At 38.7% G+C, this 17554-nt stretch overlaps 1 protein-coding gene across 1 annotated transcript in view; it reads right to left on the reverse strand.

Annotated features, from left to right (window-relative positions):
* The window catches only part of DOCK3 (dedicator of cytokinesis 3), a 351565-nt gene that overhangs the window by 97602 nt on the left and 236409 nt on the right, over nt 1-17554 (reverse strand). The window contains exons 14-20 of the mRNA XM_045530466.1: nt 13611-13735; nt 11941-12103; nt 11313-11419; nt 10580-10751; nt 10117-10214; nt 6577-6660; nt 5376-5476 (exon numbers count right to left, since the gene is read on the reverse strand). Coding sequence (XP_045386422.1) covers nt 5376-5476; nt 6577-6660; nt 10117-10214; nt 10580-10751; nt 11313-11419; nt 11941-12103; nt 13611-13735 — 850 coding nt within the window. The remainder of the gene's footprint in view (nt 1-5375; nt 5477-6576; nt 6661-10116; nt 10215-10579; nt 10752-11312; nt 11420-11940; nt 12104-13610; nt 13736-17554) is intronic.

Here is a 17554-nt window from a genome sequence, read left to right on the forward strand (position 1 = left end):
TCAATGAAGAAATAAAGAAGGAAATTAAAATTTTTTTGAAAAAAATGAAAATGAAAATACAACATACCAAAACCTCTGGGATACAGTAAAAGCAGTGGTAAGAGAAAAGTCTATGGCATTAAATGTCTATATCAAAAAAGCAGACAGAGCTACAAGTAGAACGGCCAATTTGACCCAGCAATCCCATTACTGGGCACCTACCCAAAAGAATAAAAGACATTCTATAAAAAAGACATCTGCACTCGAATGTTTATAGCAGCACAGTTCACAATTGCAAAGGAGTGGAAACAACCGAAGTGCCCATCAATACATGAGTGGATTAATAAAATGTGGTATATGTATACCATGGAGTTCTACTCAGCCACAAAAACAATGGTGATCTAGCACCTCTTGTATTATCCTGGATATAGCTGGAGCTCATTCTACTAAGTGAAATATCCCAAGAATGGAAAAGCAAGCACCACGTGTACTCACCATCAAATTGGTATTAACTGATCAACACTTAAGTGCACATATAGTAATAACATTCATCAGTTGTCCGGCAGATGGGAGTGGGGAGAAGGGGATGGGTATATACACACCTAATGGGTGCAGTGCACACCGTCTGGGGGATGGACATGCTTGAAGCTCTAACTCGGGTGGGGCAAAGGCAATATATGTAACCTAAACATCTGTACCCTCATAATATGCTGAAATAAAAATAAATTAAAAAAACAGAAAGATAACTAAAAACAGTTAGATTAATATCCTAACATTGCACTTCAAGGAACCAGAAAAACAAGAACAAACCAAACCCAGAATTAGCCGAAGAAAAGAAATAACAAAGAGCAGAGCAGAACTAAACGAAAACATGAAAGAGATCAAAAAACAAAAAACAAAACTCAAAACCAAAAAAAAAGGGATCAATAAAAGAGTTGGTTCTTTGAAAAGATAAAGAAAATTGGTAAAGCACTGGCTAGACTAATCAAGAAAACAAAGAGGGAGGATCTAAATGAACACAATCAGAAATGAAAAAGGAGATATTATAGCTGATACTAGACATACAAAAGATCACCAGAGGCCATTATGAACACTCTTATACCCATACAAATTAGAAAATCTAGAGGAAATGGATGAATTCCTGAAAACACAACCTCCTGAGATAGAACCATGAAGAAGTAGAACTCCTGAATAGACCAATAACAAGGAGCAAGGTTAAATAAATAATGAAAAATCTCCCAACAAATAAAAGTCCAGGACCAGGTGGATTCACAGCTGAATCCTATTAGTCATACAAAAAAGAGCTGGTGCCAATCTTACCTAAACCGTTCTAAGAGACTGAGAAGGAGGGAATCCTCCCTAACTAATTCTACAAAGCTAGTATGACACTAATACCAAAGCCAGGAAAGGACGCAACAAAGAAAGAAAACTATAGACCAATATCTCTGTTGTACAAAGATGCAAAAATCATCAACAAAATACTAGCAAATCAAATCCAATAGCACATCAAAAGGATAACTCACCACAATTGAGTGGGTTTCATCCCAGGGATGTAAGAATGGGTCAATATGTGCAAGTCAATAAATTTTATTTACCACATAAACAGAATTAATAACAAAAACCATATGATCATGTTAATAGATGCAGGAAAAGCATTCAATAAAATCCAGCATCGCTTTGTGATTAAAAACCCTCAAAAAAACTCAGCATAGAAGGAACATACCTCAAAATAATACAAGCATATATGACAAACCCACAGCCAACATCATAATGAATGGGGAAAAGTTGAAATCATCCCCCCTGAGAACTGGACCAAGACAAGGTTGCCCACTTTCACCACTTCTATTCAACATGGTACTCTAAGACCTAGCCAGAGCAATCAGGCAAGAGAAGGAAATGAAGGGCATCCAAACTAGAAAAGAGGATGTCAAATTACCTTTGTTTGCTGATGACATGATCTTACACCTAAAAAAAACCTAAGGAGTCCTTCAAGACTCCTAGATTTGATAAATGAATTCAGCAAAGTCTCAGGTTATAAGATTCACGTACAAAAATCAATAGCATTTCTATATACCAACAATGACCAAGATGAGACCCCAATCAAGAACTCAGTCCCATTTACAAGAGCTGCATACACACACACACACACACACACACACACACACACACACACACACACATAAATTGTTATATATATCAGAAGAAATTAAGCAAAGAGGTGAAAGATCTCCACAAGGAAAACTACAAAATACTGATGAAAGAAATCATAGATGACATAAATAAATGGAAAAACATCTCATGCTCATGGATTGGAAGAAACAATGTCGTTAAAACAACCACACTGCCTGAAGCAATCTACAGGTTCAATGCAATACCTATCAAAATACCAACATCATTATTCACAGAATTAGAAAAAATAATTCTAAAATTCATATAGACCCAAAAAGGAGCCTGAATAGCCAAAATAATCCTAAGTAAAAAGAACAAAACTGGAGGTATCCCATTACCTGACTTCAAATTATACTACAAGGCTATAGTAACCAAAACAGTGTGGTACTTGCATAAAAGTAGACACATGGATCAAGAGAACAGAATAGAGAACCCAGACATAAAACCATATCCCTACAACCAACTGATCTTCAACAAAGCAGACAAAAACACACATTGGGTCAAGGACACACTATTCAATAAACAGTGCTGGGAAAATCGGATAGCAACATGCAGAAGAATAAAACTGCATCCCTGTCTCTCACTGTATAAAAAAATTAACTCAAGATGGATTAAAGATTTAAACGTAAGACCTGAAACAATAAAAATCCTTGAAGAAAACCTAGAAAAAACTCTTCTGGACATCGGCCTAGGCAATGAATTTATGACCAAGACTCCAAGAGCAAATGCAATAAAAATAAAAATAGACAAATGGGGCTTAATTAAACTAAAAGGCTTCTGCACAGCCAAAGAAATAATCAAAAGAGTTAATAGACAATCTATAGAATGTAAGAAATACTTGCAAACTATATGTCTGGCAAAGGACCAATATCCAGAATCTACAAGGAACTCAAACAACCGAGCAAGAAAAAAGCAAACAAAAGTGTACAAATGACATGAACAGGAATTTTTCAAAAGCAGATATACAAATGGCCAAGAAACATATGAAAAAATGTTCAAAATCACTAATCACCAGTGTCATGCAAATTAAAACCACAATGAGATACCAACTTATTCCAATTAGAATGACCATTATTAAAAAGTCAAAAAACAATAGATGTTGCCATCGATGTGGGACAACACAACACTTATACACTGTTAGTGGAAATGTAAATTAGTACAACCTCTATGAAGATCAATATGGAGATTTCTCAAAGAACTGAAAGTAGATCCTGTAATCCCACTACTGGGTATCTACCCAGAAGAAAAGATATCATTATATCAAAAAGATACCTGCACTCATACGTTCATCACAGCACAATTCACAATTGCAAAGATATGGAACCAACTTAAGAGCACATCAACTGATGACTGGAAAAATAAAACACACACACACACAAACACCATGGAGTACTATTCAGTGATAAGAAAGAATGAAATAATTGCTTTTGCAGCAACTTGGATGGAACTGGAGGCCATTATCCTAAGTGAAGTAACTTAGGAACAGAAAAATAAATGTTGCATGTTCTCACTTATAAGTAGGAGCTAAACTATGGCTACACATTGGCACACAGAGCAGTATAATGGACATTGGAGACTTACAAGGGGGGAGGGTGGGAGAGCGTGAGGGATGAAAAATTACCTATGGGATACAATGTACCCTGCTTGGGAGATGGGTATACCAAAAGTATAGACTCTACCACTACACAATATATACATGTAATGGAATTCAACTTGTACCTCCTAAATCTATTAAAATAAAAAGAAATGAGAAAAGAAAACAATTACATTTACAATAGCATCAAAAAGAATAAAATACTTAGTAATAAGCTTAAATAATGAAGCAAAAGACTTGTATACAATGTTGCTGAAAGAAAGAATACACCAATCAATGGAAAGATACCTTATGTTCATGGATTAGAAGACTTAAGATGTTAATACTACCCAAAGTGACCTACAGATTCAATATAATCCCTATCAAAATTCCAACAGTATTTTATGCATAAATAGAAAAATCCATGCTAAGATTCATATGGAATATTAAGGGATCTGGGATAGTCAATACCATCTTGGAAAAGAAGGACCAAGTTGAAGGTCTCATACTTCCTGATTTCAAAACTTAGTACAAAGCTACAGCAATTCAAGTAATACTGTATTAGCATAATGACAGACATATTCAATAATTAAATAAAATAGCCCAGAAATAAAGCCTCACAAATAGTCAAATGATTTTTGACAAAAGTGCTGAGATCATTCAGTGGGGAAAAGACAATCTTCAATAAATGGTACTGGGAAAACTGGATATGCACATTCAAAAAGAAGGAAGTTGGATACTTATCTTACACAATATACAAAAATTAACTTCAAATGAATCAAAGATCTAACTGTAATAGTTAAAACTGTAAAACTCTTGGAAGAAAACATAGGAGAAAAGTTTCATGACATTGGATTTGGCAATGATTTCTTGGATATGACACCAAAAGCACAGGAAACAAAAATATAGATAAAGTGGACTAAATCAGAATTAAAACCTCCTATGCATCAAAGGACACAATCAACATAGTGAAAAGGCTGTCCAGGGATGGGAAAAATATTTACAAATCATATAACTGATAAGTGGTTAATCTTCAGAATATATAAAGAATTCCTACAACTCAACAACAAAACAAACAACCTGATTAAAAAATGGGTGAAGGATTTGAATAGACATTTCTCCAAAGAAGATATACAAGTGGCCAATAAGCACATGAACATTATTCAGCCTTAAAGGGAAGAAAATTCTGACAAATGCTACAACATGGATGAACCTTGAAGACATTATCTAACTGAAACAAGCTATTCACAAAAGGACAAATACTGTATGATTGCACTTACATGAGGTACCTAGAATAGAGAGAGAAATTCACAGAGAGTACAATGGTGGTGACAGGGGTTGGGGGAGAGGAGAAGGGGGAGTTATTGTTAACGGTCACAGAGCTTCAATTTTGCCATGAGGAGCGTTCTGGAGGTGGATGTAGTTCTGGTGATGGTTGCACAACAATGTGAATGTACTTAATGCCACTGAACCATACACTCAGAAAATGGTTAAGATGGTAAATCTTATGTTATGAGTATTTTATCACAATTTAAAAAATAAATAGCTTTAAAAAATTAGCTGTACAAATAGTGGTTGCAGATGAATGAACTTTTTAAAAGCCTATCTTTCTGCTCAAACACAAGTCCTAATGATGATACCAAATGCAACTTACTTGTATGCCAGAGCTCCAGCAAAGTGCTTCTGGATATATGTGTCCATCACAGGTCGGAAATGAAAATACTTGATGTCTCGGAGCAGGTTGATGATGAATACCTGGGAGAGATGGAGTGTAGGCCACCAGGGTTCACTGGAAGCCTCAGATCTATCCCTGACAGGAAACAGACTCTTGCTTCTTCAAGGAATGGCAAACTGTCAGTGTTTTCTCTAGTGATTCCCATGGGTAGTGAATATAGATTTCCATTGTGTGCCTGTATTTCTGTCTTTTCTCATCCTAACACCCTAGCCTCCTAATCCAGCCCTGGAGCTCATCAGTCTGTGCCAGTGTTACTGTGAGTCTTTCCCTTCACAATAGGTGCAATATAGACTGCAGAAAGGCAAAACAATACCTGTGTAGATGGCACGAAATATCCCCAAAAACTTGGAGAAGAGAGGGAAAAAACATTGTCCTCTGAGCCAAATCAGCCCATGAAAGGCTGTGCCCTTCACAAACAGGGCTGGTGGACAGGGAAGCAAGGAAGAAGAAGAGCCAGAGGGGGAAACTATGCAAGTGCCCATTCTAATTCTCACTTCTGCTCCTTGTCTATCATGTAGACTGGAGTATCTGGATCCCCTTGAATATATGGATCTCCTTCTCTCCTGTGGAACTGGATATATTAAACAAAATGCACTAAACATTCAAATCACTGTCCAATTTCATTAACCTTCTAAGACTCTGGTTCTGAAACAACTGCATAGAGGGACAGAGTCTCCAGTGACCTCTGGAACTGCACAGGTCTCTAGAGACTAGCATGAGTAAGTCTCTGCTTTTCCCGGTGGTTATATATCCTACTTTGTAAGTGAAAAAATGGGCCATCTGATTTCCTCTATTAGTCTCTGGGTTTCTTACTCATGGAGGCTATTATTTTAGGGGCCAGGAAACCCTGAAATAGAGATAAGATTGAGGATCTAGAACTGAAAAGCTGAGGTCTAGACCTGACCATGTTGATTCTTTCAAATTTGATCTCGGAGGGATCTGCCTGGTAGATTGGTCTTTCTTAGATGACACTCCTCAGTCCTTTTGGAGTATCACTCCTCACTCCTCCTACTAGAAATATCTACACCTGTGCTGATTCCCTCTAACAAATTGTTTCCCCTAGATTTTTTGAAATATGTGACAGGAATAATAAAAATAAAAAGTAAAGAAGTTGACTTACCAGAGACTGAAAAACCAACAGGCCATATTTCTCTGTATTATCATCCAAAATCACAAAGAGCGTATCTAAGATGTCCTGTAGAAACTGAAACAACATAAAAAGCAGAGGGCTCAGGTCTCAGGACCTTACATACATGGTCAAACTTCCATCCACCAATGAACTCAGCTCACAATAAACAAAGTGAAAGATTTCTTGGGATCTTAAAACACCACTTCAAAATGATCTAGTGTCTTGCCTCCACCTAGTTAAGTGACAGCTAGGTGGACTTGAGGTGTTTGCTTATAGCCCAAAGGGCCCTGAGAGAAACCTAGAGAGGATCTTCTTGTTGGCTAAGTGCTAAGCCTTTTCCTTAGAAAGAAAGAGCAATTGCCTGAAAAACAAAAGACATCCATGCAGAATAGAAATTTTGAAATAAAAACAATCTAAGTGATTCTGATGCCAAATTCATTTTGAGAAGAAGAGTTCACTTTCCGGGGACTCAAAAAGTTCAATAGTCCCTTGCTTTCTACTGTGGCCTAATCATACAGAGTACATTTAGATATGGGTGTGGCAAGCTAGGCTTTAACTACAGAAACTATTTTTTGGTCTAGGAATTAGTATCACAGGAGAAGGGAGAATGCAGCTGATAAGGCTGTCAATGGGGGTAAAAAAAGTGGAAGTGTTTTGTTGTTGTTGTTGTTTGGGCATGTACCTTTTTATTTTTGAGATGCAAAAACAGAGACAATAATAAATACTGATGGATGCTAGCAGTCTTTAAAAATCAAGTTCAACATTCTTCTGGTCAAATCTCAATTTAAATGATATCACATTTACAATTTATTTCAGAACAATATGAGGTGGAAGTTTTAGATTGGGGTACTGATGGGTTAAGACTGGCAAGGGTTGATGGTCTTTGGGGCGAGGTGATAGTATATGTAGGGTTCTTTATACTATTCTGTCTACTTTTGTGTATGCTTGAAATTTTCCAATAAAAAGAAAAAAAAATAAATTTCAAGATGCCAGCACATTCTCTTCTGGCTAGCTGAGACAAATTATTGACGCTAAAACCAGGTACACTAGTAGGATGTTCTCTTGTCAGAAATACAACTCACCCTTAAAAAGACCACAGATTTCTTAATACCTTGTCTGTGTACTGGTTGATATTTTTAATATGCTTAGAAGGAAAATATGAGTATGACTTTCTCTTAAGTTTCAAAACTAGCATTAGATTGTGAAGAGCTTAAAAAATGTTTATGATAATCTGAGTAATTAAAACAATTCATACATCAATTTCATAAAAGTACACAGTGGTACACAAACTTTAAAACTGTTCCTCATTTGGTGATACCATGTTGTGTATTACTGAGTCAATGGAGCTGTGAAATAAAGTATAGACAGTGCATCTGTGCTACTAATAATTGATTTGACACTTATGATGGCAGAGCTAAGGACGCTCAGGATAGACAGGATGACTTCTCAAGATTTAATCTCTAACCTACACTCCATTGCTCTTGCTGATGACCACTTTCCTCAGTAGAGTTCAGTCCACTGTGCAGGATTCACCTGCTGGGCTTTCACCACTAGGAAGTGCCTGGGTGTTTTATTTTTGGTTTTGTTTTGAGCTAAAACCAGATGGGCAAACACTCTTCCCAGAAAAGCCCTATGAAGACAACTGGTGACTGGAAGTGTTGACATCAGCCTGCTAAGACCATTAGATGGGAAATGTCACAAAGGTATCTGGAGAAAGAAGCTGACATAGGGATAACGAAGGGTTTCCTAGTATGAACTCCAAGTGACAGACTGGGCAAAATCAGCAGATATAAGTTAATGGACAATATTTAGAGTTCTTACAATCAGGAGAGGAGAACCAGAAAGACATTGGGCTGGGTTTTTGGTAAAAAGGTTACAAAGTAAGGAAAATGAGAAAGAGACCTAAAGACGGGAGAGGAGACCTAAAGGAATGGAGGCAGCACAAAGCACTGGAATTGTTTCTAAGAGGATGCTTTTACCACTACCCTTTAATTATCATTTTGCTCTCTGGGAAGAAAAACAATTTAAAAAATAGAGTTTATACTTAAATATAGTTTTTAAAAGGTAATAAATCTGAAATGATAGATACTTTTTTTAAAAAAAAAAAGACACTAACAAAAAAACTAAAAGAAATCCAAAAACTATGATTTCTTGGATATAACCCCAAATGCACAGGCAACAAAAGCAAAAATAAAAAAAATGGGATTGCATCAAACTGAAAAAAGCTTTTACACAGCAAAGAAAACAATTAATAGAGGGAAGAGACAACTCATGGATTGGGAAAAAATATTTGCAAACCATACATCTCTGATAAGGAGCTAATATCCAAAATATATAAGGAACTCAAACAATTCAATAGCAAGAAAACCATCCAATTAAAAAAATGGGGAAAGGACCTAAATAGAAACTTCTCAAGAGACATACAATACAAATGGCCAACAGACATATGAAAAAATAGTCCTTATCACCAGTCATCAGGGAAATGCAAATTAAAACCACAATGAGATAACGCCTCAGACCTGTCAGAATGATTATCATAAAAAAGGCAAAAGATAAGTGTCAGTGAGGGTGTGGAGAAAAGGAAACCCTTGTGCACTGCTGGTGGAAAGAAACATAAATTGATATAGCTATTATAGAAAGCAGTATGGAAGTTCCTCAGAAAAGTACAAAATAGTCTTACCATATGATACAGCAATCCCACTACTGGGTAGATATCCAAAGGAATTGAAATCAGTATGCTGAAGAGATGTCTACAATCCCATGTACACTGTAGCGTTATTCACAATAACTAAGATATGAAAACAACTTAAGTGTCCATCATCAGATGAATGGCTAAAGAAAATGTGTGCATATATACACAATGGAATTCAGCACTAAAAAGAGGGGAAATCCTGTCATTTGCAACAACGTGGATAGAACTAGAGGACATTACTCTAAGTGGAATAAGCCAGGCAAAAAAAGATAAATACCACTTAATTTCACTTATATGTGGAATCTAAAAAAGTTAAACTCACAAAACTAGGGAGTAGTATGATAGATACCAGAGGTTGAAAATGGGGGTATTGGGGAAAGGGGGGAGATATTGATCAAAGGGTACAAGTTTCAGTTAGATAGGAGGAATAAGCTTTAGTGATCTATTACCCCAAATAGTGATTATAATAAATAATAATGCATTGTATATTTCAGAATTGCTAAAAGAATAAATAGATTTTAAATGTTTTCACCACAAAGAAAAAATGATAAGAATGTGAAGTAATGGATTTGTTAATTAGCTAGATTTAATAATTCTACATTGTAAACATGTCAAAATATCATACTATAACCCATAAATATATACAATTATTATTTTTCAATTGAAAATAAAAAGATAAAAATATTTTTAAAAAAGAAGCTAACAAACTAAAAAAATAAAGTAAAAAGCAATCTGGAGAAATGGCCTTAGAGGCTTACTGGCAGAAATCATGAGGAAGTAAGGTCTTCTGTCCAGATTCTTTCTCAGGGCAGTATGTTCAAATTGTGTGGAAGACATACCTTAACAATTTCCTCCCCACTGACGTGCCGCAGCCGTCCTAGGACATCCATAATCCGGTCTGGGAAGGCCTTCCATTTTAGTAGAGCAAGGAGGTCCACTAGAAAGCAAGCCCAAAAGATGGTGAACCCTGGTTATTCCAAGGTCAAGTGAGGCCCAGATTTTCCTAGCCAAGGTGGAATCTATAGAAGCAGAACTAGCTATGAGCATCACAGTAGCTTCTTTACTGCTGAGATCAAGGCCAAAGACACATCTACGAACCTGGAATGTGCACTGTAGAGCTACTAAAACCATGTGAAACCTTGTAGGCTGCTATTGCTGAGTGACTCCTCCAACTTCAAATGAAAAGAAGCCCATTACTGTGGCATTAAGAAACAATAATTTCTGTCTCCTTTAACATGCACTAGCAATGTGGAGAGAACTGAGGACAGTAGAGAGCACCACCCTGCAGGCACCATCACCTACCATTCTGGGTGAGTTTGGTAGAGGAGAGCTGAGTGGAAATGAAGAAAGACTCTTTGGTGCTGCGCTGGAAGATGAGGCTGGAGGGGATATTAGGGCAGCCATTGTAGTCTTCTTTGCAGCAGGGTAGGCCCAGGTACAGAGCATGGTTGTTAAATGTGCTATTTTCGTCGCACTGTAGGCAAAAGTAGAGAACAGACAATGTTTCCTGAGCCATGCCATGTGTAAAAACCAGAAGCCAGGGAATTTCTGAGTTGTTTGTTCTTATCTTCTTGAGGCTGAACCTTGGGCCTCAGGTCATCTTGAAAGTGCTTTCTGCTCAGAAACTTCCCAGAGCAGCTCATGTGCCTTTTAAACAGAACATGGTGGGATATGTGGCCTCCACCTGGTATGCAAGTAAACTTGGGTGGCAGCTATGCTGTGACAGCTGACAGTACCATGATTTCGAATAGCAGTCTCAGAATGTACTACCCAAGACCACAGTATCATAGAGGGGTTGGTACTGGATTTCCATCCAATGGGGTGAGAGGTGGGAAACAAAAAACCTGCTGGCATTATTTGTGGGATAAAGCCCACTGCACTTAGAAGAGAATAGCCTGCCCACAGCTGTCCTGTTGTCATCCACTAGCGCACTACCCTGGATCCTCTGGCCTGCCCAGTGAAAATCACCTGAGAACCACGAGTGAGACCTCAGTAGGGGGGAAGGGTAGGGATGAAAGACAGCCAGGCCTCATACCTTGTACACATAAAGCTCGTGAATATCATCTGAGAGGGTAGTGCCATCATCACGCATCAGGGGTGAGAACGCAAAGCCAAAGAGTTTCTTTTCCCCTTTGTCCTTTGCTGTGAAATTAGAGCCAAGTATTAGTTGTTTTTGTCCCCCACTTGGATTTCCAACAGAAATTTCCCTTATATTTATCACCTATGTTCTTTTGCCCCTTACTTCTTTCATTAACTAGGTAGCAACCTGACTGCAGCAATGATAAGAAATGTACTGGAATATGTTTCCATTTATACAGGCTACCCAGGCCCAAACAGAAACTAAACTGCTGGTCTTGATGAACCAGGGGCTTGTTAAGGAGTAGTTTAATAGGTACAAAGGAAACAACCAAAGGAGAATGACAACAGACAATTTCAGACACTAGGTCAGATACTAGGAAGGGCCAATACCAGACTTATAGTTTCGAATCACTGCTTTTACAGTCCAAAGAACAGCCTCTGATGATGTCCCATCTCTGAGTAACCATTTATTCCCAACTCCTCATTTTCTTGCCCCAATAATAATAACCCACTTAATTCTGTTCCAGAGGGGAAAGGGTTATATTCATATCCCTCAAAGGAATGTGGAGAGAAATCTCACTCACTGGAACAATGTCTGAACTCGAAGCGCAGGTGGGAGCCCCGGAACCGGTCAATGGGGATAGGCAATTTGATAATTTCTCCCCAACGAGGACTATTACTGTGGTAGAGGACAAAGGAGTGGTAGGAACTCCTATTTGGCTCTCCTGAACCCAAGCTGATGCAATCCTAGAAGAGAGAAACAAAATAAGGTGTCATCTTCCTGGAGGGAGTGCCTGGATTTCTGTGTCACTAGGATACTTTACTTTCCCCTGCCTGAAGTTCTCATTTTTGCACCAGGCAAAATCTATGAAATAACAAAATGCATTTGACTTAAATTCAATACTTTTGGAGGCCATTGTATAGATAGTATAAGAAAAGCAGTCACAATTCTTATTTTCCCTGTGGTAGAAGTAACCACATAACACTACTTAACAAACTGGAGTGAAGCTGGGTGGTGCATCTGAATCACTAAGATAGGTTCTTTTACCTCACTAAGAAAGGAAACAACAAGCTCCATGGGAGAAGATACCTGTATGTCACATTTTACCAGATCAGGAAAAAAAAATTAAATTACAAAGTGGAGAGAGGCTGTTTTCTAATTTTCCAAAGCTCAGTGTTAGACTGGCATTTTAGGTTGCCCTTGGCTGACTTTCCTTGGATATAAACAAGTTAGCTCAGATTTAACTTGATCCCAGCTCCCAAATACTGCCATGAAGATGCAGTCTCAGGACTGCCCACATTCCTGTCCCGGAACACAGGAAGTTTTGGGCAACACAATCAGGAGTAGCTGACTGTCCACACACGAGGAGTGTGACTAGCTAAGAGCTCTCCTGCCCTCAGCACTCTCCAGGCAAACAATTAACATCCCCTAGGTCCTTGACAGACAAATCACTGTTTCTATCACTATTTCAATATTCTCCTCTATTTCTATCTTGTTTTTGGAGATGATTTTGACTTATTTTACCTTTTCCTCTGTAAAATGGGGATGATGATTCCTATTCCGCCTTATCTCACAGGGCTGTTGCCAACACACAGAAACAAGGTTTGTGAAACACTGATATGCCTTCTATCAAGTATGCTGTAAAGGATGCCTTGTTATTCACCAGGGACTTTACCATGACATGACTAAGGGAAAAACTGACATACCGACAACAGAAAAACTGCCCTCTAGGTCTTTACTTTTGATGAAGAATGACAGAGGATCTTTGTACTACATTGACTTTAATCTTCCATGGCCTGAGTTTGCTGTTCTTTGTCCTACAACTTGGTACCAGCAAGTGAGAATCTAAGTGCCATTCCTGACCAAAGTGCAAATATAACTTTCCGTATTAGCTCAAGGAATAAAAAGGCAGAGTGGGACTAATAGCAGTTACCAAAAGTAGGTGGCTCTATGCTAGGCAGAATGGCAGAAGAGGTAACATGTAGGACAGAACTACAGGGAATAGGTCTAAATTGGAGCGGGAGAGATTCAGGTTAGGCACTAGGAAGAATTTCTGCAAAAGCTGTATGGCACTGGAAGTTATTATCAAAGCACACCATAGGGTTGCCTTCAAGAAAGGAAAAGACAGAGAAAAATACATATGGGGTGATTTGAGTTCAGTCCTGCTTGAAGGAAATGGGCCTCTAGACAAAGTCCACAGAGAATTATCGCAGGATTAGCCTCCATTCCAAATGACTTACTGGAAAGTCTTACCTTCAAGATTTCTCCATCTGCATAAAGTACATACATGGTCACTTCAATATTCTTTTGTACACTCTTTCCTCCTCTCTCGAAATCCCCTTTCTCTAGGGTTAGGTACAGGTCATTGCGGATATCACCTGTGGGGAAAGAAATGCCATGTCCTCGTGACCGCAGAAGCCATGCTACCCCATTTGCATGGAGGACCATGCTATTATTTGGATCCTCTGGGGTTCAGGTGGGTGCTCAGGGCATTCCAAGCTTGGTTAATAATGATAGACATTCTACCAGTATCAGTGCAGCAGTACCCAAGTTGGTTAGTCATGTGCTAAGTCTGAATTCTAAAGGTTCTAAAGGTTCAACACAGCTTGTCCAGGGTAGAGAATCTTCTCTCAGATTGTGGGTGCTCAGATTGCTCAGTCTATCTCCTCTCCAGGAGAATGGCTATAATATAAGCCTCCTGAAGGGCAAAGATTTTAGAATCAACAGGAATAACACTTATTTTAATCATACCTATGCTTTAACTACTAATTACTCCTCTTTTCCCACAAAACGTTTCTCTCTTGTAGGTTTATAAATTTTATAGGTTTTCTTTGTGCAACCCCCAACCCTTCTGAGTCCAACTAAAGGATATACTACTTCTCCTTCCTTCTGGAGGCTTTGTTCCAAATCCCATTCCCTGCTGGGATATAGGCAGAGGTCACTGGACTACCTGTTACTTTTTCTTCTTTTTGTTTGCAAGTGCCCTGGGAGCAGATCACACCCCAGAAGCATAGGTGCTAAGGTAGTGGGGCAACAATCTGTTGTGCTCTTTTTGTTTCCCTTTGCTCTGACTCCAGCATATTCTGCCCATCTTTGCTGCTCAAGACTGGGCAGGAGAAGCTCAAACTATAAGTCCAAAATGGCCCACATCACATCTGCCTTTTTAGGGGGATGAATTAAGGGAGGACAAAGTTGCCTATTCATATATAAGAAGAGTTTATTTAGGCTGTTCTAAGTTGTTAAATCTGTAACACGACCAGTTTTACTCACATATTCTAAATAAGGGCTTTTGACTTTCAAAAAAACACAGTAAAGGCTATGGGGGAAGAAAACTTCAAAGGAAGAAAATGGCAAAGGTAAACAGGTTAAGACCAAAGTGAAAATGTGTTAGCAGCCTTAAGAAACCAAATGAAAGGTGATGAAACAATTAACTTGCAATGCAAGCCAATTCAGAAGCCAGATATTCTTTCTGCTTCAATTCTTAGAAAAATGGATACATCAAAATATGTTTATTACCTGGAATGACAATGACAGAAACAGAGTTTGTTTTGGGTTAGCAAATGAGCTTTCTGGTTTGGTCAGAGATACGTGGCAATGCTCTTTTTTCTGTACTGACTTCCTCTCTAATTGTGGAAGCATCTGAACGTGTCTCACGTATGAAACAGGGATAGACCAGGACTGGCATATATATGAGGCTTTCAAGGTCTTCATAACTAGTCCTTCCACTCTTCAGGTCACTTTCCTATCCCAGGAGTGCAATCTTGCAATCACAGTTATTTGGTTGCATAATGAAGGTTCCCAAAGTAATGCCGCTCAAGTAGGGAAGAGCAGCCTATGACAAGTAATTAATTATTCTCTGAGAGCCCTCAGAGCTCTCCCTAATGTGTGAAAGCCATCCTATTCCTCAAACATGCCACCTGAAGCTACCACGAAGGGAAGAGGAAAACATGTTCTGAAAAATCATACACAAATGCAACTGTTGCATATGCGGGATAGCATTGGGGGTGTCCATCTTGCAGTGTGCAGATTTCATAGACTCCTGGGTTGGGTAGAGCCTCTGCTTGGAATTCTGATGAGTTTGGACATCAGCTTCCTTTGGACATCACTGCTTGGGCCCACCTACCATACCATTCAGAACATTCAGGTATGCAGGGTAGGGTAGGGTGGGATGGGGAAGGTATATACAAAGAGAAAGGAAACTCAGTTTGCTACAGTCAGGACAGAGGCTCAATAAAATCAGTTCTGAGAGTAAAATTCAAACTTAACTGGGAACTTTACTATGGGTTACTGCTATTATAATGGGATAAATCAGAGTTGGTTACACTTGGAATTTTTAGTAATTGAAACGGATCCTTCCTATAAAAGCCTTTTAGTTACATGTTAACTTTCCTATGGAATTTAAGTAACTGATTTAGCACAAAGTGAATAGTCAAGAAAATTTTAATGCCTAATCTAAAGAACAGGTGCTTGGTTTAAATATTACCCTGGTTTGTACTCTCTGGAAGTTATCCTTAAGATAATCCATGTGACTTTTAAAACATATATCTGCTGGCTACCAGCAATATTCTTTATACAGACACTTTTAATTTATGTCGCTCTATACAGGAATAAATACATTCTTCAAATGAAACATTTCCAAACTTTTCCTAGAAATATATACTAAATACTAATATAAAACTAAGCATCATCTTGAAGATTGTTAATGACAGAATTTGATTTGTGTTGATTTTATAGAGTGTGCTCACAGTTTCTGGGCAGGGCATTTTAAGGCAAAAGGCCAATTTCAAAATGGAAGGATTGAGCTAGATACTCCTATAGTTTTCATTCTTTTTAAAACAGAATGCCCCTGGTGATCACCTAGTTGAGAAAATTTGTCAATACAAGTAACCATACCCTTCAAGTTATAGATTGAAACAGTGTGATTTCATCAGGTCTTTAGCTGCACTTTGTTTGGAGAACAGACCTGCCTAGATCAGGGCTATTCTTAGTCAGAATAGCTATTAAGCTGCGTATGGGTTGCAATTTTGCAAATTATGGTTTCAAGAATGGCACTTTATGAAAGTTTCTGGGGGTAGGGGCTTCTTGTCAAAATCTCCCTGGGGATCATTTAAATTGAGATCTCCACTAATTCCCCTGGAACTAGGAAAAAACCTAATAAGAAGCAAATGTGAAAAGCTCCAGGGATCTAATGACCCAGACCTGCCTTAAAGATAGCCTCCCAGGGTTCATCTGCTCTCCAGCTGTTGCTATTGCATGTTACATGTTCACAAAACCTACCAGTGGAATTGTGCCTTTGGGTTAAGGCACTGTGTCCAGGAGGCTCCTGTAAACTTCAGTACCAACTGCCAGAAAGTATACCAGGAAAGAGATGAGGATAGGCATGTTACAATGAGAATGAGAAAGAGAAAGCATGAGTGGTGGTTTTGGAGGTAGTGTGCAGACCACTGCCTGGCTAGTTGCATATGAATCACCTGGGAGCTTGCTAAAAACAAATTTCTAGCACATACTCCTTGAGATTCCACTGGGTCTTGTGTATGTACATTTAAAAAAAAATCACCAAGTGATTCTGATGCTCTCCCATGGTTTAACACTAGGAAACCAGAACATGGAGGTATGCTGGGAGGACACGGATGAAGTTTGGCTGGGGCTGGGGGGCTGGGAAGCTCTTAGGCAGTATGGAGGAGTGCTGGGAGAATGAGGCTTTTCTGTAGGGAGGAGTAGGTATTGCTGAGGGTGGCCCTGACTATGGGTCTCTCTTTTAGGAAGGGCCTTGGGCAGCCTCACTTCCCTTTGTTCGGTGCCCTCTATTTCCTAAGGTTGGCAGAACATCTTACAGCATCAGGAATTCTTACATCTCAGTGTTCTTAGTGGTTTGGTGACATGCAACAGAGTTTCTTGCATGAAGATGAATGAACAGAGTTTTTTCTGTGTCAGGATAAATAGTTTCTGCCCCTTTCACAATTACACATTATGGCCAAGGCCAGCTGTTGGTACAGCTACAGGTCAGGGAACTAGCTACTTAAGTTTGCAGGGGTCGGCAAACCTTTTCTGTAAAAGACCAGAGAGTAAATATTTTAAGCTTTGTGGATCACAAATGTCTACATTGCATGTTCTTTGTTTTTAACAGCCCTTTCAAAATGTAACAAACCATTCTTAGCCGGCAAGCAGTACAAAAAGGGACTGCTGGGTGAATTTGG

The sequence above is a fragment of the Lemur catta genome, chromosome 18 (genome assembly GCF_020740605.2).
Source record: "Lemur catta isolate mLemCat1 chromosome 18, mLemCat1.pri, whole genome shotgun sequence".
Classification (NCBI taxonomy): Eukaryota; Metazoa; Chordata; class Mammalia; order Primates; family Lemuridae; genus Lemur; species Lemur catta.